The sequence below is a fragment of the Hordeum vulgare genome, chromosome 3H (genome assembly GCF_904849725.1).
Source record: "Hordeum vulgare subsp. vulgare chromosome 3H, MorexV3_pseudomolecules_assembly, whole genome shotgun sequence".
Lineage (NCBI taxonomy): Eukaryota > Viridiplantae > Streptophyta > Magnoliopsida > Poales > Poaceae > Hordeum > Hordeum vulgare.
Genome location: NC_058520.1, coordinates 484,786,736 through 484,808,174, shown reverse-complemented (window position 1 = coordinate 484,808,174; position 21,439 = coordinate 484,786,736). Strand labels below are relative to the sequence as shown.

General features: G+C 43.9%; 2 protein-coding genes across 2 annotated transcripts; both read left to right on the top strand.

Annotated features, from left to right (window-relative positions):
- The first annotated feature begins 1,036 nt into the window (after positions 1–1,036).
- LOC123440248 (early nodulin-like protein 1) lies at positions 1,037–2,048 on the top strand. Its single transcript, XM_045116828.1, has 2 exons — positions 1,037–1,302; positions 1,417–2,048. Exons 1-2 carry the CDS (start codon positions 1,131–1,133, stop codon positions 1,917–1,919), a joined length of 675 nt encoding a protein of 224 aa, XP_044972763.1. The 5' UTR covers positions 1,037–1,130; the 3' UTR covers positions 1,920–2,048.
- Positions 2,049–12,497: 10,449 nt separating this feature from the next.
- LOC123444399 (homeobox protein HAZ1-like) lies at positions 12,498–18,714 on the top strand. Its single transcript, XM_045121099.1, has 9 exons — positions 12,498–12,613; positions 14,250–14,943; positions 15,264–15,429; positions 15,524–15,647; positions 15,728–15,840; positions 15,963–16,508; positions 16,988–17,272; positions 17,384–17,473; positions 17,605–18,714. The coding sequence occupies exons 2-9, from the start codon at positions 14,393–14,395 to the stop codon at positions 18,214–18,216; spliced, it is 2,487 nt and encodes an 828-aa protein (XP_044977034.1). The 5' UTR covers positions 12,498–12,613; positions 14,250–14,392; the 3' UTR covers positions 18,217–18,714.
- Positions 18,715–21,439: the final 2,725 nt, after the last annotated feature.

Genomic DNA, 21,439 nt, shown 5'->3' with positions numbered 1-21,439 from the left:
GTTGGAGACATATCACGCGCTGCTCGAGCCCTCACTAGATGAGAGGAGGAAAACGAGGACTGTGATGCCTTGAACATTCACCTCCACTTTGGAAAACACAATGTGTCATATGTGTGATGTCCCAGTGCTATGTCATATGTCATATGTCCTATGATCTAGTGTGTATGAACAAGCTTGAACTATGTCATATGTTGTATTGTACTTGAACTATGCCCTATGTTGTATTTGAACCATGTCATATCTATATTGCGTTGTATGAACTATGACATTTGATGTCATATATTGTGTTGTATTATCTACATCTGATGCCCATCCAACATGCATGGAAATGAGTGGGGAGAAATGAGTTTGTCGTCGAAGGGGGAGAAATGGGACATGCTCATATACACGCGCATGCACTCGTCCCTATGAACGCACACACGCACATTCTACCCCTATGAGCACCTTCGAGAGACTGAGTCAGCATATCATCTTGAGATTTTCGAAGTCATCATAGGCGCCTCATCGTTGACGGAAACATCTCCTCCTAGTAAAAGTGTATCGTCGAAAGGCCTTTAAATAAGTCTAAAAATAATACAAGCATCAAAATTTAAACCCTGATAGGCTAGAGATATCATTGTCCATCTAACCATCCAACCATAGATTGGTTTGCCGACCAGAAATAATCTGAAAGTCTGAATGATCAAAGAGAAATAATCCAGTGTCCTCCTCGGAATAAAAAGAGATCAAAGAGAAATAATCCAGTGTCCTCCTCGGAATAAAAAGAGAAGGACTTTTTCTTTTGGGGAAGAGAGAAGGAAAAGTTAGATTGTTCAGTCTCCTCCGATTTGCCGCCGGTCGCACCCGTGGGTACGGCGAACCGAGCGCCGCAAGAAAATCCAGCTTGACACCAACTGATTCAACGAAGCGGTGCGTTCCCGTTGGTTCCATGCATAGTCATAGATGAGGGTTTCTTGGGAGCCTACACCTGTTCCACCATAGGTCAGCAACCACATCCAGCGTGCCTATATAGGCATCCAATCCCGCCTCTCCTACCATATCTATCACTCCTATCACTTCCCGAGCTCTTCGTTTGGCGGCGCTCAGCCGTAACCACATACACGCCACGCTGATCAACTGAGATCAACACCATGGCAGACTGCAAGAAGTGGCTTCTGCTCGTCGTGGGCCTCACGTCCATAGTTTCTTCATCGGAGGCGTACGTCTTCTACGCCGGGGGCCGCGACGGCTGGGTCGTCGACCCCGCCGAGAGCTACAACCACTGGGCCGAGCGCAACCGGTTTCAGATCAACGACACCATCGGTACGTACACGACCGCCTGCGCTCGTCGATATTGCAATCGACTAATCCATTCTTCCACGCGTAACTATCATGAATCAGAGTGTAAATCTTGCATGCATGTTTCTTGGCTCGCAGTGTTTGTGCGCGGCGAGGGCGAGGGCGAGGGCGCGGACTCGGTGCTGCTGGTGACCGAGCCGGACTTCGACGCGTGCAACACGCGCAACCCTGTCCGCCGTCTAGAGGACGCCGGGGGCCGCTCGGAGTTCCGGTTCGACCGGTCGGGTGCCTTCTTCTTCATCAGCAGCGACGAGGACCGGTGCCAGAAGGGCAAGAAGTTGTACATCGTCGTGATGGCGGCTCGGCCCCGGGAGTCGGCGCTGGCACCGGCGCCCGGGTCCTCACCGCTTTGGGCATCGTCGCCGGGGTCCTCACCGCTTTGGGCATCGTCGCCGGGGTCCTCACCGCTTTGGGCATCGTCGCCGGAGTACGCGGAGGCCCCGGGCATGAGCCCTGGTGACGAGGGGATGTCGCGCAGCGCGCTGCAGGCGCCACCGCCGACGGCGAGCGCGGCACGGTTGGAGTTGGACGTAATAGCCGTCGGCGTTGTCGTCGGGGTTTTAGGCGCTCTGGTGCTCTGAGATTAGGATGCTGTGGGAATCGGGCCGGACGTTCTGTTCTACTACTTCCGTGCTGTCATATATGGTGTGGTATGTGTGATCCACTGCTGGTGTGTTGTTATATAGTTCAGTACAGAATAAAAAGAAGTTTATATGTGTTATGCATGTTACATGTACACATGACTGGATACTCAAGTCGTATGTTTTCATAATGGTAAACGTTTCTGGTCGGTGCGTTGGCCGACCGCACAAGAACCGTGCTGAGCGTTGATTAGGCATGCAACTATTTTTTTCGTTAAAATCCGCGTTGAGCGTTGATTAGACATGCAACTATTTTTCCGTTAAAATTGTTGCAACCAACGTTCATATTCGCTACAAGCGTTTTTTATTTTCTACATTTGTCCAGTAAAAAAGCTGCATATGTGTTTGGATGCAACTCCAGTTCGTCGGATTTTTCGTTACAATCGGTGTTTTTTACTTTTGCTACAACCGTGTTAATTTTTGCTACAACCAGCATCATTTTTTGCCGTAATCGTTCTGTACAAAGTTGCATTCACGTTCATGTAGATATTTGCTACAACGGACGTTTAACTTTTGCTTTCACGCACCATCAGCTTCGTTTTTTTCTACGATCACGTAGATTTTCTTTTGCTACAATGTTTTTTGTTGCAACCGTTGACGAAAATTGTTGCATCGTTGGCGTGCTGGCACAGAACACTCGCCTTTCATAATTGTCTAGAATACCAGAATGTTGAATGAGACATGGAGTAGTTTGTTACAGCTAATCAACATCGGAACTTCGAACCACCCTCAGTCCGATGCCCGGCTGTTACTTCTTTTTAACACAGTGCAATCAAGGTCGCTCACACACGCGCATACTCTACTCTATCATTAGAAACATGTCTAAGAAACTGAGCCGATATATTATCTTTAAATTGACGAAGTCATCACAGACGCCTCCGTAATCGATGGAAACGTCTTCTCCCATTGAATGTACCTCACCGAAAGGTCTGAAATAAATCCAAAAAAATACATACACCAATGTCAAATCTAGAACTTAAACTTTAATGGGTAGGTTCTTCTAATCATCCAACCATCAGTTTGTATGAATAACCTCCACGGTCCTTTTAATCATCCAACCATAAGTTGGTTCGCGACGCACAATATGTTGTGCGGTAGTGTTAGGGCATTTCTAAAGGAGTTTGCGGACATGGATACGAAAGCTGACCATCCAATGCTACTAGTATATATTTCAAAGTAGATTTGAATTAACCGAACGAAAATCATACAAACTAGATGATATTCGTACAAACCGAAGCACGTCATTACATTGCAGACAATTTTCATTAAAGAAAAGGGACCGGACCTAAAACTAGACTACGCCAACGTTTATCGTCCAAGTCCTTGTTGTTCCCTTTTGATGACCGCGCCCTTCATTCGCCATCTCCATAAACGGCAACGATAAGACCCATGAAGTGAAAATGCGGTCGTCGGCGAGGAAGACTAGAGCATGGGAGACTGACTGGCTCACATATGACACAATGCCGCCGCCTTTCATGCCATACTCATCCTCGGTGGAGACTGTGACTTGTCCGTCGTTGTGGACATAAGGACCACGATGAAAATGGAGGGGCCCACATTGTCGTCGTCCCACAGGTGCGACCAAAAATTGTTTGGTGACTTGTAAGACGGAGCTAAATATGGGCTATACATCTCTTGGAAGCTAATAATCTTATTAAAAGAGCATTGTCATTGTGATGAGGTGATCGGGAACTACATGGGTCATCAATGACAGAGCTAAATCTTATCGATCTCGTGGTAGGATATCTTGAGCTAAGCGTCTAAGCACGATGACAACAAGGACACATGATTTTACCCACGTTTGGGATTTTCAAGGACATAACACCCTACATCCTGCTGTGTTTATTGCGTTGGATTGAGTACAAAGTACATATATTCTACCCTGAGATTGGGGTGTGTTCTCTACATGCCCTGCCCCTCGGTTTATACAGGTATGGAGGTCTAGGATTACATCCCCTCACGTTAGGGTACCCCTCCTCTTGTGCGACCCGGACCGCCGTTGAGACTCCACCCCGCCGCTTTGCCTGTTCGCTACCTCACGTCCTGATCACCGTTGTAATCCTTCTCCTTCCCGTCTGCACCACGTTCGGGCTGACCAAGGGGCAACCTCGTGCTGCTACCCGACCTCGAGGTGCGTGCTAGAGTTAGGGTTTGGTTTCTGTGTACAGTTTTCTTCTGGCCACCATGGCTAGTGATGGGACCTCGTCCACGATGGAAGACAAGGAACTGTCGGACCTCATGGAAGAACTTGGCATTGAGGATGAAACTTTTGATGACCTAGTCTACGAGGATGAAGTTCCCGAGGATTCATCGGACCCCCGTTGGTTGGCCATTGGGAAGGTTCATACATCCCATGAATACGAAGATTTTTGGTTTTACAAAAACATGCGACGTGCTTGGGATCTTGCACAATCAGTAAAGTTTCGCTCGTTAGGGAATAACCTTTACACCATGCAATTTACTTGCTTGGGAGATTGGATCAAGGTCATGGAGGGAGGGCCATGTGTGTTCCTGGGCCAACCTGTTCTCCTTGCCCCATACGATGGGTTTACTAAACCTTCATCTATGGATCTTCACACATACAAAATCTAGATACACATACATGACCTATCGGATGGGTATGAAAAAATTATGAAGCCACTTGCACAAAAGGTTGGTGTGTTCTATGTAGAGGACAAAGATTCAGGCAACTATGCTGGAAATTTTTATAGAGCTCGTGTGGTTCTCGATGTTAGGAACCCATTGAAAAACCATGTCTCGGTGGTTAGGAAAAGGAAAAAGCAGATCTTCAGAGTTAAATATGAGAGGCTCCGAGACTGGTGTGCGTTCTATGGAATGCTTGGACATTTGCATACTGAGCATGGAGATGGAATGCATGCGCCATCTAAGTTGATTTTTAAGGAGCTTCGTGCATCATGGAGTGGTAGAGGTGGAGGTAGGGGTGTTACACTCTCCCATGATGCTACTGCACCGGTTGAATCTCGAGGTGGAGAGGGTATTGTGGTAGTTGCAGCTATGGACGTGGATAAAAGTACTGCAGCACCACGTGTTGCTGATGAATCTGACTCCAGCAGAAAGAGAGATGCTTCACCTAAAGACATCCTCCCGGCTGCATCGTCCTAGTTAGCTTTGGCCGACTCAGATGTGATGCCGCTAAGTCCTACTAGTGTGCAAGAACAAAAGAGAGTCACGACTGCGGTGAATCAAATGAACAGTGGGAATAATACAACAAAAATGTGTCGTCATCAGCGTGCTCCCTTGAGGGGCGCCGCTGTGACCAATGAATCTCATAAGTTGGAACTACCGGGGGCGGGGAACCCTCAGACAGTTCGCGAAATTATGACGATCTGAGAGTCGCATTCCCCCTTATTGGTGTTTCTTTGTGAGACTAGGCAGAAAGCTTCAAAAATGAGAAGTTTGTGTGGTTGTATTAGTTTGAAAGGCTTCGAGGGAGTTGATAGTAATGGTATGAGCGATGGTTTAGCACTTTTTGGCATGAGGCATGTGTAGTTGATATATTGCACAAGGAAGACAGATACATTGATGCCTTGGTCAGAGTAAGTATAGATGCGAAACAATGAAGAGTCGCATTCGTTTATGGTGAACCAATGGTCGAAAACCGTCATCTAATGTGGTCTAAATTGCAAGGTTTAAAGAATGTCACTAACCGACCATAGTTTGTTATAGGAGATTTCAACAAGGCCCTTTCGGACTTCGAACACCTATCTGTTTCCCTAAGGCCGGAACAACAAATGGTTGCGTTTAGAGATACATTGGAAGTGTGCGGTCTTGTCGATCTCATTTTTTTTGGAATACCATTTACATATGATAACTTGTGGTCGGGTGCCGCTAATGTTAAAGTTCGGTTGGACAGAGCCACGGCTACAAATGACTGGTGGAACCTTTTTCCTTTCTACTCTGTTCAACATGCCGTTTCTCCATGTTCTGATCACGTTGCCCTTGTCTTGAAAGGTGCCCCGGATGCTGGCCATGCTGGACCAAAGTTGAGGTGTTACGAAGTGTTTTGGGAACGTGACTCGTCCTTGCCTGATGTAATAAAAGAGGCATGGGACTCTGTTGGTCACGTGGACAATCTGGAGAAGCTCCAAAATGCATTAAGTAAGACCCTGTCTACCCATGATACGTGGAGTAATAAGAAATTTGGCAATATTTCTAGGGAGTTGGCTAAGTCACGTTCTCAACTTGAGGAGCTTATGAGTATGAACGAGGATAGACATGGAATTAGAAGTATAACAGATAAAATGAATGAGTTGATCTATCAAGAAGAAATGTTGTGGTTACAACGATCAAGAATCATGTGGTTGAAAGAGGGCGACAGAAATACTAAATATTTTCAAAGTAAAGCTCTATGGCGGGCTCGTAAAAATAAAATCAAAGAGCTTACGGATAGTATGGGAGTGGTGCACTCAAATTTTGATGATATGTCATCTTTGGCAAATGTTTATTTCCAAGGCGTTTTCTGAGTCGACCGGGACCTTGATGCGTCTCTGGTTCTTGATCTTCTCGAGGTTAAAGTTTTAGACCAATATAATATTCAACTATGTAAACCTTTTGGTGATAAAGAGATTTCAGATGCTCTCTTTCAGATAGGACCTCTTAAGGCTCCGGGAAGTGATGGTCTTCCAGCGAGATTTTTTCAGCGTAATTGGGATGTTCTGAAGGATAGTGCGATTGGAGCGGTCAAGAAATTTTTTGTAAGAGGGATCATGACGGCAAGGGTAAATTCTACCCCTACCGTTCTTATTCCTAAGATTCCTAATCCTACTACCTTGTCCCATTACATGCCTATTAGTCTTTGCAGCGTCATATACAAAGTGATTTATAAGTGTTTAGTGAACCTACTAAGGCCACTACTAGATGATATAGTCTCTCTAGAACAGAGTGCTTTTACTCGTGGACGGATGATCATAGATAACGCTCTTGTTGCCTTCGAGTGCATACACCACATCAAACAGGAAAAAGACCCAACAAAAAGCTTCTGTGCATACAAGCTTGATCTCTCACACGCGTATGATAGGGTGGACTGGAAGTTCCTGAAGCAGGTGATGCAAAAGTTGAGCTTCTCTCTACGGTGGGTGGACTGAATAATGTATTGTGTCACATCTATGAGATACTCTGTCAAATTTAACGGAACCCACTTGGATTCATTTGCACGGTCGCGCTGTCTTTGGCAGGGCGGTCCTATTTCCCCCTTTTTGTTCCTTTTTGTGGCAGATGGCTTGTCTGCAACCCTTAAGCATTTTGTGTCTTTGGGTGATATTTCTCCGATGAAGGTGTGTAGAAGATCTCCTCGGATCTCACATTCTCTATTTTCTGATGACACTTTGTTATTCTTTGAGGCATCACGTGTGCAGGCTGAAAAAGTGAAGATGACATTGGATCTTGATGGTAAGGCAACGAGACAAAGTTTGAATTATGATAGGTGTTCTATTCTATTTGGGGTTGCTTGTCCTATTGGATCTCAATTGGAAGTACGCGATGCACTTAATATAACCAGTCTCGTCTTTGAAGAGAAGTACCTTGGTCTTCCTACCCCTGATGGACGCATGTCAAAAGGATGCTTTCAAAATCTTCGGATGAGTTTAACAAAACGGCTTATTCAGTGGGAAGATGGTCTCCTTGCCCAGCGTGGACTCATCAAGTCTGTCGCTCAGGCTTTACCCACTTATATAATGAGAGTTTTTAAGGTTCCCTTTTCGGTTTGTGATGAGCTTACAGGGTGGTAAGATGGTTTTATTGGGGAGCTGAGAAGGGCAAAAGTAGAGTTTATTGGCGTGCTTGGGATGGACTAATGCAACCAAAGTGCAAAGGTGGGGCTGGTTTCCAGGATTTCCGTATCTTTAGTCATGCGTTATTAGCTCGACAAGCATGGCGACTGATTTCTAAACCCCAATAGTTTGTGTGCACAAGTGTTGAAGGCTAGGTATTATTCGGATGGTAAACTTGAAGATATCATGTTTTTGGGTAATGCATCTTCTTCGTGGCAAGCTATTGCATATGGTCTTGACCTTCTAAAAAAGGGCCTAATCTGGAGGGCGGGCAATGGAAGGAGTATACGAGTCTGGAATGACAATTGGATCCCACGACTCTTCTCCTATAAACCTAAAACAGTGCAAGGTACGTGTAGAATCGGATTTGTCTCGGACCTACTCAATGAGAATGGCTCCTGGAACCTAGCACGGTTACAACATTTTTTTCCTACTGCCGGATATTGTGGAGATTCTGAAAATACGTGCGTCACCGCGGCTAGGAGAGGATAGTTGGCATGGGGTCCAGGAAAGTATGACGTATTCTCAGTTAAAAGTGCTTATCACTTTGGCTTTGAAGAGGAGCATAGAAGCACATCTACTGGCTCCAGTTTATGCCCTGATGGTCGATGCTCTTGCTGGCAACTGATTTGGTCCTCGGATGTACCCCCAAGTGTTCGGAACTTCGCTTGGCGCGTGGCTACAAACTCTCTACCGACTTGGAGAAACAAACATATTAGGAGCCTTGAAATTAATGATCTATGCCCAGTATGTGAAATTGAGTGTGAGGACAGCTTTCATGCACTTTGCCGATGTACTTTGTCAAGGATTCTATGGGACGTAATGACAGAATTTTGTTCATTGCCTTGTATAGAGACCATGCAAAACAATGGGAAAGAATGGTTGCTACATGTTATGGAGCCTCTTCCTGACATTGAGCGTTCAATGTTGCTTATGATGCTTTGGCGGGCTTGGCATATCCGTAATGAGGTGGTTCATCACAAATTCCCATCGTCCATGGAGGTTTCTAAACGTTTCTTGGTGAGCTATCTTGATTCAATTATTGGCATTAAGGTGGACCTATCCTCTCTTACAGTTAAAGGGGGATCAACTGTTTCATATGATAATACTTCTGACTTGCCACACGCGGTAATAGAACTTGGTCCTAAATGGAGCGCCCCCAACTCTGGATTGGTCAAGTTGTCCACAGATGGATCTTATGCAGACGACGGTTCAACATGTGCTCGTATAGTACTTAGAGATGACAAAGGTGCGATCATATTTTCCTCATGTAGGCAACTTTTTGCATGTCGGGATTTTCTCAAATCGGAGTTGAGTGCATGTATGCAAGGGTTGTCCTTTGCAATACAGAGAAGTGACCAGTCGGTTGGGATAGAGATGGATGCAATTGTTGTAGTGAAGTTGATCCAGTCCAAAGAGGTTGATAGATCGGTCTACTCGTCGCTTATAATGGAGATTAGATACCTTATGTCTCTTTGTGATTCTTGTATTACTCATGTAAACCGTAGTCAAAACAAAGTTAGTGATAGTATAGCCAAGTTTGCTCATTTAGAAGGTCGAACCATGGTTTGGCTTTGCTTGGGTCCTTCGGTGGCTATGGAGCTAGCTATAGTTGATTGTATGAACTGCTTCAGTTGAGTAATGCAAACTTTCATCCGCAAAAAAAAAATCCTAGTTGGTTGCATATGAGAAAACTAAAACTTTGATGAATCCACCATCTTGGACAAGTCTTCTAGAGCCCTTCGTTTACGCGTCATGGGACACCCGATGCGGTCCTCTTCTGAACCGCTAAAGGGAGTCCCCAACCAGGTCCATTAGGAAGACAAACGTTGTGGTGAGAGCCCCTTAACCGGGATGACATCGGTAGGTCATCAGTCGGAGTGGACACTATTCAGGAAATAATTACCAACCAACTTTCAAACAACCAGATGTACCATAATGAGTTTTTTAACTGGTTGTGAAATGAGTGAGTGTTAAAAAGTTTGACACTACCATAATGGGATGAGTTAAATACACTTGCTACCATTGTACATGTGTATGAAACTCACTTTGGTCCCCCGGACTTGAGAAATACTAATTTAGTAGCTTAAACTTGTGTGAGTGGTTCATTTTAATTCAATGTCACGCAACACATAATAACGACACCGACATGGATGATATGCGGACTTAGACGAGTAAATGCAAAACCATATACTTCCTTCGTCCGGAATTATTTGTCGTGGAAATAAATAGAAATTGATGTATCTGAAATTAAAATACATCTAGATTCATCGATTCCTCGGTCAAGTATTTTCAAACGAAGGGAGTAAGAAATTAGCACGAGATCATTTCCTGCCATGTTTTTTCATGCAAATAAGCCCTCAAAGTTGGCATATATTGTCAAATATTCTCTCTCTTTATTGTCCCAATTATATTGTTGACCCCCCCCCCCTCATGTATCCCCTCTATTGCCAACTACCATATTAACTAGGGATTTATAGGATAACAAGCACCATGGTTACTATAAGTGCCCCAACTGCCCCCGATTTTGGTTCTTATGCTCGACTCTAGTCATGTTATGTATTGTATTAATGAAAAGAGTCATTTACACTATTGGTGCTACAACTTGGCATAAAAAGTCAATTTAGTGTCAAAACTTGCAGCATACGTTGAACTGGTGACATAACTTAACTTCGGCGAATATATGATGCAAGTCACGTTTCTATACAAACAAGATGCTGATGAGACGCGCCAATGTGGCATGGAGCCCGTTGTCAGCGACCAGATGACAGAGAGGACGTGCGGCCTCCTATTTTGTAAAAAAAAAAACTTTGATTTTTTTTCTTTTCACGAACAAGCCCCTTCCGCAAGGGTTCACTTGTCAGCGTCACAAAATAACTGAAAAATAACAACATACAAGTGGATTGAGGATTTGAACACGCGAGTGGATTGGGGATTTGAACAGGCGACCTGTAGCAAGCACGTGCGAACGATAAGCACCTGACCAGTGATCACTTTGAATTGGATTAGAAGAGGATGCCGCCCTTATGTGTATTCTTTGAGGTAACCTTTCTGATTTAAGCGGGTGAGAGTGACAGCGGCCCATTTTGCACTGTATTTTTAAAACTTTAAAAATACATGTAAATTGTAACTGTGTGTTATATCTGAAAAAATTTCAGAATAACAACGAATACATTTATATACTATTTTTTTTAATCACATAGATGATTTTTTAAACAATACTTGAATATTTTATAGCATAACATTATTCTATATTATTATCATTATTATTTATAAAATAATAATATGATTTACATATATTTTATAAATTAAAAAAAGTAACACTATTGCTGCTGGGTGGTGTGGTGGCCACTCGCACCTGATGAATACATGTAGCTGCTTTGAATCCCATGCAACTATTTTTACATTGTATTCATCAGGTGCCACTTTAATTATACAACCATATTTTGTAAGAACTGTGAATATTTTACAATTTATATAAGAATTTATGGAAATATATAGAAAAATAAAAACTTTCTTAAAGCATGAACACTTTTATATACTACATGAATATTTTTTAAACTGTGTTTTTTTAATTCTAAAAGAGTTTGTTAAAATATGAAAAATGAATACTTTCTTAAAGCATGAATAGTTTTACAAATTAAATTAATATTTTTATACTATGAACACTTTTAATCTTATATAAGCATTTATTGAACATATGTTTATTCAATATGCAAATTATCACATGAACAATTTTGCATTTATTGAACAAATTATTAAATCATAAATTAGTACGTGATTATTTTATAATTTATTTATATATATACTACTATTTATACCACACGATTATTTTACAATGCAAAATGGGTTGTAGAGACTGCAAACCATATCAACATCTAATAATAATATGAAGAAATCATAGGTCAGGTTGTTAGTCTTGCGCAGTTTCTGTTTTGAGGTTAGTGGTCGAATCCCCGCTTGCATGCTGCTTTTTTACATATCAATCATGCAATTATTCATTTGATACTAACAAGTGGACCCTGTTGCTTTGCAGCTATTTTCTGTAAAAAAAAGTTAGATTTTTATTTTTTGTGAAATAGCAGGCGCATATCACTAGTTAGCGAGCGTTCCTTTGAGAAATAAAAAGGACATGTCTTTGGCGTGCTAACTAGTGACATCCTCTTTGCCGCAGTTAGAGGTAAATAGAAGGTCCCGGAAGTCACTAGTTAGCGAGCGTTCCTTCGAGAGATTCACAGCGAGCACTCCCACACGTCTTCACTTGACGCGTTCTCAGTCGCTGCCACATGTCGCGTCCTCCAGATTTTATTCTTTTATTTTTCCGCACGCGTTTAGATTTTTTTTTTTGATTTTTTGATTTTTCATCGGTCTTTCTTAGTTTTTAAGAAAAAAAATAAAAAAATTCACAAAAAATGTATTTTTTATTTTTTTCACGAGAGGCACAGTTTTACTTTTGTAAGAGGCATAGTTTTGCCTTCGCGAGAGGATTTAAATACTATGCATCAATGATCTAAAAAAGAAAAACTTTCAGGTTACGATAAATGTCACACATGCAGAAAGTTGAAAGTAATCTTTAAAAAAGTACTCTTAATTAATGGTTTCGGAAGGTCCCAAATTACAAGAGTACTCGTGTTGTCCTGAGCACAAAGGTTTGGGCTACCCGGCCCGTGTCCACCTTCCTGGTCCACCGAAGCCCGGCGACCGCTCTAGCGCGGCGGGGACTCAATAAACAGGGAAGCCCTAGCGCGTGAGCGGGTCAGTCCATCGTGTAGCCGGCGACGCTCGCGGGAGGGTGTCTTGGAAGCTGCCAAATCTCCAGGCGCGCGGTGCCGAGGCCGCGGCGAGGTCAGTGCCCCCCCCCCCCCCCCATAGCCCCCGCCGGACCGAGCGCGCCGTGCCGTGCCGTCCCCGTCCCGGTGGGAAGGCGGACTGTTCCCTCCGCAATCCTCCCGTCGCCAACTGAATTACCCCCAGGGTCCGCCGTTCTCCTCTGCCGCCGATCGCGTCCACGCCCCGGCCGCGCTTCCCGCTGACTTCTCCGCTTTCATGCCCCCCGGACATGCAGACCTCACATCCCCATATCCCGTAAAGAATGTTTTCCTCATCTTCTGTGCCCAATCCAACCGCTGGGGCTTTTCTGTCGTGGTCCGTGCCCATTCTGCGGACGTGCAAAAGCTGTTATGGTGTTTGTGGTTATTAAGTGCGAATCTAGGGTTTCGAGTACAAGACGGTGCATTTTGTTGCTTTTGAGCTAGTATAGTTAGTTTTCTTCATTGCGGATTTATAATAGTTGCGAGGCTGCTGCGACTCGGCAGTATATTAGGTGATTTAAATATACCTTGCATGGAAGGAGGTGGTTTAGGAAGCTTCGGATCTACTTCCTCCGTTCCTAAATATAAGTCTTTTAAGCGATTTCACTAAGGGTCTACATACAAAGCAAAATGATTGAATCTATAATCTAAAGTATGTCTATATACATCCGTATGTAGTCCGTATGTAGTCCACTAGTGAAATCTCTACAAAGACTTATATTTAGGAACGGAGGGAGTAGAATGGTGGGCGGAGACTGGAGAGGTAGGGCAATGTACTTTAAATCTGCCTTAAGCTGGTTAGCTAGTTTGGTGAGATGTGGCAATAGGTGATATTGGCTTTCTTGCCATCTCAAAGCACGTTTTCCCTGTTAATACGCTCTGATGCCTCATCTTATGTACAGTAATTCCTGAATCTGATATGATACTGTGAGATATGAAATGAACGAAGTATGAAATAATATGCATAGAGAGAACCAAATAATGGCGATGAACAATCATGAGAAGGGAGAAATTTTGGCGAAGCCAGACACATATTTGTTAAAGCAAGTTCTCCAGAGTTGCAAGGGATTGTGGGGCTGTTTGGTTCCCAGCCTAAGGTTGCCACGCCTAACCTTAGTCATGCCACAATACCTTAGGCATGTGTTTGGTTCATTGCCACACTTGTGGCTTGCCACACTTTTCTAGTTATATGGTCCACATGTCATACACTCAATTTTTTGCCAAATCTTGCCACACTTGTGGTGTCCATGTTAGCCACACTTTTTGTGGCAGCCACACTTTAACTAAGGTTTGTTGTGGCAAAGTTAGTCATGAACCAAACAGGCCCTGTGTCTCACACATCCCCATCGAACCTATTTTGACTCTTGGATTCTTGCTGTTCACATGATTCTAGTGCCACAGAATAACATAGCTTCCTATCCTCTCAAGTGCAACTAATTGCTTCTACCTTGCTTTGTATTCCTTGTGTCATGACCGCATTTCATGGCTTTATATGTCCTCTACAATCCATACCTGGCGCAGCCTCTCTGCATTGCACTGTGCAGGGGTAAGGCTTGCCTTGTACTAATCCTTCCCCAGACCCCAACTGGTGTGGGAGCTTCTATCACTTGGTCTATCCTTTCTTTCCTTTTTTTATTTATAACCATATTGTATTGACTTTATTGATGTAGGCCCCGGCACATTTCTATCGACCGAAAAAAGTTAACTGGGTCATCTTCCCCTCCAGAAAGCAGTTCAACAAGGCTTACCCTAAGTCTCCCAGGACTGGCCTATCAGTTCCCGCAGAGAAGGTCGGTCGGCGGTCATCATTTATATGGACAAAACATCTGCTTCTGGTCTTGTTCAGGAGAATAAAAAAGTTGGGAATGATTCATCATCTCCTCCTACCAAGGGGAAAAGGGGAAGGAAAGGGTCCCAGATTACAGCAAGTAAAAAGTATCTCCGGAGATCTGCACATAGTAGTGCCAGGGTTCTTCGCTCTACTTCAAAAGACAAGAGTAAGACACCTAATGAGCCAGTAAGTCCATTGAGATCCGCTCATAGTAGTCCCAGGGTGCTTCGATCTACCCCAAAAAACAAGAGCAAGACACCTAAAAAGCAAGTAAATTCCTCGAGGTCCACACGTAGTAGTGCCAGGGCACTTAGCTCTACCTTAAAGAAGAAGGCACCTAATGAGCCAGTAAACGACAGCACTGCTGCTCAACCAGCTGCTAGAAAAAGGAAAAGAGGCAGGCCCTCAAATGCAGCGAATCCCAAGAATGAGTGCATCAAAATTCGCCAGCGAGTCAGATACATTTTGAATCGAATGAACTACGAACAAAGTTTCATTCAAGCTTACGCCGGTGAAGGTTGGAAAGGTCAAAGGTTCGTCTCTCAAATCACTATATGTTTGAAACTCCCTTTGATCTCTCATTTCTTTGTTTGTTGGAACCTGGTGTTGTACTTCTCAGAAAAGGATAAATTTAGGAGACAAATTTTGGTAAACATTAGCCAGTGCAAATAAAATCTCAGTTTGGGTTTATGGCACAGGGGGGGTGAGAGGGTACTTAAAATAGATATAATGCGTCCTTGACTCCTTGTGATCTATAAATTTAGATATGGGTATTTCTATTCTATTGTTCTCTTGATGTCGTTGCACATCTCCGCCCTCTAACGCTGGTTTTTCTTAATACTTGCATATGTAGTTTGGAAAAGATAAGACCTGAGAAGGAGCTTGAACGAGCCAAGGCAGAAATCTTGCGATGCAAGTTAAGAATCCGGGAAGCTTTTCGTAATATGGATTCTCTTCTATTGGAGGGGAAGCTCGATGAATCTTTATTTGATTCTGAGGGAGAAATATCTAGTGAAGATGTAGGCCATCTTGTTCTGTTCACTCTTGCTTGTTTATACTACTGGTACTACTGGTTGTCGCTTTAACACAGACATAATCTGTTTTGTCTTGCAGATTTTCTGTGCGATATGTGCTTCAAAGCATGTTACGCTGAAAAATGATATCATTCTTTGCGATGGAGTGTGTGATAGAGGATTCCACCAGAAATGTTTGAATCCTCCTTTGCTGGCAGAAGATAGTAAGACCTAATTCTTTTCCCTTGATATAGAAAGCACCGTTCCCTATGTTGCTCGTGTACTTAGTAATGTTTGTTTCTAGTTCCTCAGGGGGATGAAGGATGGCTTTGCCCTGCGTGTGATTGCAAGCTAGATTGTATAGATTTACTAAATGAACTCCAAGGGAGCACACTTGCTATTCATGACTCATGGGAGGTAAATACCTACTGGGTGCCTTGTTTGTGATAAAGTAATGTACAGTTCTGTATCGCCCGCATCCCCTCAATATAAACAAGATTAAATTATTTTCTGGAACGGACTATGTTTGTTCTCTGCAGGAAGTTTTTCCTGAGTCAACTTCAAATGGCTTAGAGCAAATTGGTGCATCTGATCTTCCATCGGATGATTCAGAGGAGGATTATGACCCTACTTTAGCTGAAAGGGGCATGGAAGATGGAAACAAATCATCTGCAGAGGATGTGGACGAAGGATCAGATTCTGATGACTTGGATTTTATAACATCATCCGATGAGTCTGAACCTTCGAAGAAGAAAAAGTCTGAATCAAATAACAAAAATACAGTCAATGACCTTGAGTTGCCTTCTGACGACTCGGAGGATGATGACTTCGATCCAGAAGGTCGAAATTCCAGTGAAGACCAAAAGGCCAAAACAAACTCAGACGAGTCAGACTTCACATCTGATTCTGATGATTTCTGTGCCGAGATTTCTAAATCTTGTGGCAAGGATGAAGTTTTGGCACCTTCATTCGCAGATCCGACTGCTGGAGTGGACATTATGGAGGCAGAGCTAGAGCAAGACTCTGTGCTACCATCTTCAAGTAGGCGACAAGTTGGACGTTTGAATTACAAAAAGCTTTATGATGTATGTCTTTTCCTCGCATCTCTCCATACCGTAAATGCATGTTTTTCACCTAAAAAATGCCTGTTTCCTATATTCAAATGCCTACTTGAAAGCATTTTCTCTTTATTTTGGCATGCTGTTGGCCTGAAGATAATGCCCTAGTTTACTCGGGAAAGAAAGGCCATTTAATATGGGAAATATATTTATATGATACTCCATAACAGAAGTTGTCACCCTTCTGCATCTTGACTTGGGTTGTTTCCTTAATGTGAGTGGTGTGCTGGCTCAGTTTCAGGTTTCTTTATTGGGAGTAGTTTACAAATTATTTTGGCTCAGTTTGGGGTAGTTGCCTTATTGAATAATACTACATATTTTCACCAAGTAATCAGTGTGTTATCTGTGAAAATCACACCATTCAGCAAAGCTAATCCTGTTCTTCAATAATGCATGCATGGACCTTACTTGGGTTATTTCTATTTATTTTATGTTGGAATCTAAAGGAGGCTTATGGAAAAGAAACCACTGATTCAAGCGATGAAGAAGAGTGGTCTGGACATAGCACATGCCCAAATGGAAATCCAGAAGACAGTGATACAGATTCACTTGCTGGTTCACTTAAGCCGGCAAAAACCAGAAGAGCACGAGGTGGGCGCCAGAACAATGAACGTACTCCACAGAGTGAACGGCACAGTGGTTCAGTAAGTGAACAGCATCCTGAAGTGCTTCACTCCAATGGCACCAGTAGTACGGCCAGGAAAAAACGTTATGGTCCTATTGTTAATCAGGTATAGAGTAGCTAACTATATGCCTCTACAGTTATATTGGTGCTGAAGATTTATATCAGTTGAATTGTTAGCATTCTAAATTATGTCATTGGCAATCCATTTCTCTTGCAGAAACTTAAGGCGTATTTCGAGAAAGAACCTTATCCTAGTCGCCCAGCAAAAGAAAGTCTGGCACAAGAGCTTGGCCTGACATTCCATCAGGTTCGAAACACCAGTTTGTCCTTTCTTCTCAACATGCATTTCTGGCCGCACCCTTTTTATCAATGTTAGCTGCACACTTGTTGGGGGTGCCATTGTGTTTGTCCTGCCTTACTTAGAGTTTCTGTTGACAGGTCACTAGATGGTTTTCTAGCACTCGTCATTATTCAAGAGCTACTGGTGCCAAAAAAGGGAAGCGTCCAGAAAACTATACTGCTGAGAACAACGATGGGATTGCTGCAGATAGCATACAACAGAGAGAGCCCAGTGGCAGTGTATTGGAAAAACCAACTGTAGGTAGAAATGGTATTGTTTCAGAGGAAAGGATGACACAGAATAATCTTGATGAAGGTGAGAAAGATATCAACGGCGAGCAGACACTGGATATGACTCCTACTGCTAACAAACACAACACTACCAAAAACTCAAGAGACGTTGACTCACCAATTGGTGCGCCTGGAGGAAACCAGCAAAGTGGCACCTCGAGGAATGCAGAAGATATACAAGATATTGGATGTGAGCAGACTGTGGCTACTGTCAACCAAAACTGCACCATCAACTCAAACAATGTGGGATCGCCAAAAGATGTGTCTGGAGGAAACCATCGCCTTAACTCTCCAAAGATTGTTGGAAGCCCAAGACGTAGGTCTGCTGGGAAGAACATTCCTGGGCTAGAACATGTAGATGAGGCAAGGAGGAAGGCAATACTGCAGGAGCTGAGGAGGATGAAGGCGGCAGGCAGGTGAAGCTCCCAGCGGTGCTATGGTTTGAACCATTTTCGTCCCTTCAGTGCAAGTCAAGTTTTAGATGCTACTCCACAAATTTGAACTCTGGATTGCTTCGCAGCCGGAGAAGATGACTGACAGCCGTGTTGTTGTGCCTCATCTGTTTCAAGTTCATCAGTTGACAAGCCTGCTTATCGTTGCCCTGTTCCTGTAGAGCCTTGAATCTCTGATTGGGTACACTTTGAATCTGAAGTACTTCATTGGTTCATCCACAAAAAGGGTTAAGCTGGGTGTAACAGTATTAGCGTAACCTGTAGACTAGTGGACATTAGAATTGTTGTTTGCCATGTTCTTGTATCATCGTGATGGGTAACCGTTCTTTCGATTGTACCTTGTAAGTTGTAGCATGTTGTGAGTTGAGATCTGTTCCTTTCATTTTTACCTGGGAGTTTAATGCAACGAGATCAATCACATTTTATCTAGGATTGTGATATGTAATTTAATTTCACTTTGCCACTAGAGGAGTCCGTTCGTGCTTCTCGGTTTTTTCCTTGCACAAACTGTTTAATCTCTTTAAAGTTAAATCATATTCTAGCTCAGGAGCTATCATTTTTCTTTTCATGTATCCCAGGGGAGAACTGTCGGATTTTTCTTATCTTTTGAGAAAAGAACTTTTGAGGGAAGTGTTGTTTTGAGAAAAGAACTTGTGAAGGAAATGTTGGATTTTTCTTCTCCAAGATGGTATTTGTTCGGACAGCTCGGTCTGAACCCGCAAGCCATCCTGTGTTCCTCGGCGGATTTGCTTCCCACAATCGAAACCAAAGCAGGGTGGTTTTGTGGGAGTCTGGACATCAGTCATGTAGGACCCGATCACCCGTCGTGTACGTACTGTTTTTTGCGGCAAAATCTCTCTTTCTCAACCCTTTCCTCTTTCATCCCGTCACTCCTCATCTCAAGCCTCGCCTTATTTCGCCATCGTCGTTGCATAGACCCCGTACGAAAAGCTTGTCAGAGACTATGGTTGAGGATCCGGCGACGACCGCCTGCAAGATCAACTCGGTGACACTTCAAGATCGCTTGCTCAGACATAAGGAAAAGGCGGAACCGACCAAGAAGGGAAAGCCGACGGAGGTGGTGGTCGCGGCGATGGACGTGCAAAGGGCGGGCGTGGTGCAGGGTGAGGCCAGGGACACGGGCCGTCGTCGCCGTAGGTGTCCGTGCAAACGTTGTCCTGGACGGAGCAATACAAGGCTCCCTAACACCGCCCATCAGCTTTATATGCAGGCCCCGACATCTGTCATTGGGCACGTTCCTTATTGTGTCGAATCAATGCGGCACCACTGCTTTTCCGAGCGTCTGCATCGTCGCAGCTTTTTCGCTCACGGGCCCGGCATTGAGGTGGATGTGGAGGCTGCTTCAAGGACATGTAGGTGGATGACTCAGAATCCATGCAACCGGGCACATACACCTAGTCAGGCATGCATCCAGGCACGTACATCAAGTCTCATACGTACTGGATGACTCGGAGTCCACGCAGCCAGACACGTACACCCAATCAGGCATGTAGTCGGCACGTACACATAGCTATATTTGGCCACCGGCTAGCAGGAGGAGGAGGAGGAGGGCGATGACGACCTTGATCCGACTCAATTTGCTACTGATCCAAAGAAAAAGGATAGGGGAGAAAGCTTCAACATGAGGGAGGACGAGTTGTTGTGTCATGTATGGTGGCCACTACCATCGATCCAATCCATGATAAAGAGCAAAAAGGCTCAACATTTTGGGCCTACATTCACACTTGGTTCCACGAACACAAACATTTCGAGCCCTACGCCGACGAACTCATTCGCAACCGTGGGTGAATTCTCTCAAACCACCGATGGTACATCATCCAAGAGTCAGTGTCCAAGTATTGTTGCCACTTGAAGCAACTCATCGGACAATGACCAAGTGGTGCGCAAATCTCCGAGCAAGTAGGTTGTCATATGTGTTGATATTTTGGGCGGGTATGTAAATTGTTGCTCGGGTATGTAAATTGTTGCTCGGATATGTAACTTGTTGGACGAATATGCTCTATATTTTGGTCACCTGGCCAAATCAGATATGTAACTTGTTGACAATGTTTTACTCTTTAGCCTTCTCGCGCATGCAATTTGTTCATGAAGTTGAAGAAGAAGAACTTTGTTGTCTTGCCCTGTTGGTTGAAATTGAATGGGCAACCCAAATGAAATGTATTCATTGCTAACTCCGTCATGACCGTCGACATGGACACCGAGAAAGAAACACGTGATCAAACCAACCCAACAAAAGAGTCGTCCAAAAAGGTTAGAAGAGTGTTTCAAGGAAAGAAGTGGGAGGAGGAGAAGGCGAAGCGAGAAGGGCGACAACCAAGATGATGGAGAGGTACAAGGACATGTTAGCGAAGAAGGAGTAGGCATTTGTCAAGAGCCCTGACATCAAGGAGGCATGTAAGGCCGAGAGGTTTACCATATCGATGGCGGCAACCGAGAGAAAGCTCAAGCTTGGAGAGAAGAAAGCCATGCTCGATGAGAAGAAGATTAAGATTGCACCACTTTGGAGGATGCGAAGATATTGACCTTTTAAATGGAGGAATTATATGATGATGCCAGACTAATCATGAAAGCCGCCAGTCTTAGGATATTGAAGCACACAAATGGTTATCTCGAGAGGGAGAGAAAGGGACGATCGAGAAGGCGGCAACGACACAGTGAGCGTGGAGGCTTAGATTGCCGGTCGGGCAAGGCAAACATCTATTTTATGCATTGAATGCCGGTACGATATTTTTTATGACCGGGCATGTAAAATCTATGCATATTTGTCTCTTTTTGGTTTGTGGTCAGCGCACGCTACGTGATCGGGCAGATTTGAATTCAAAATAATTAAACTTGAGCGGACATTTAAGAGACATCTTTGGATGATTGGCTCTTGCATCATTGTTTATGGACTGGTTTCAACCGTTCCATACAGTCCGTAGACCTGTACGGTGTCCTGATTTAGGGATCGGCGTTGAGATTAGGGAGTAATAGTTCTTTGTGGGCTACTGGGCTTGTACCTTGAATACACAAGTCCACTTTCAACGGTTGGATGGGCTGGACCCGTGACCTCGATGCGATCAGGAGGGAGGAGCCGAGGAGGCGTCGAAGACACGATTCGAGATCGGCCCATCTCCTGTATAATATAAAGAAATATCACGATCCCAAACGGCTCTCGCTGTCTCGCACTA

Coding starts and splice junctions, on each gene's coding strand:
- LOC123440248 (XM_045116828.1), top strand. CDS start 1,131: ATGGCAGACTGCAAGAAGTGGCTTCTGCTCGTCGTGGGCCTCACGTCC. Junction 1,303..1,416: donor TCAGATCAACGACACCATCG/GTACGTACACGA, acceptor CTTGGCTCGCAG/TGTTTGTGCGCGGCGAGGGC.
- LOC123444399 (XM_045121099.1), top strand. CDS start 14,393: ATGGACAAAACATCTGCTTCTGGTCTTGTTCAGGAGAATAAAAAAGTT. Junction 14,944..15,263: donor GAAGGTTGGAAAGGTCAAAG/GTTCGTCTCTCA, acceptor TTGCATATGTAG/TTTGGAAAAGATAAGACCTG. Junction 17,273..17,383: donor ATGGTCCTATTGTTAATCAG/GTATAGAGTAGC, acceptor TTTCTCTTGCAG/AAACTTAAGGCGTATTTCGA.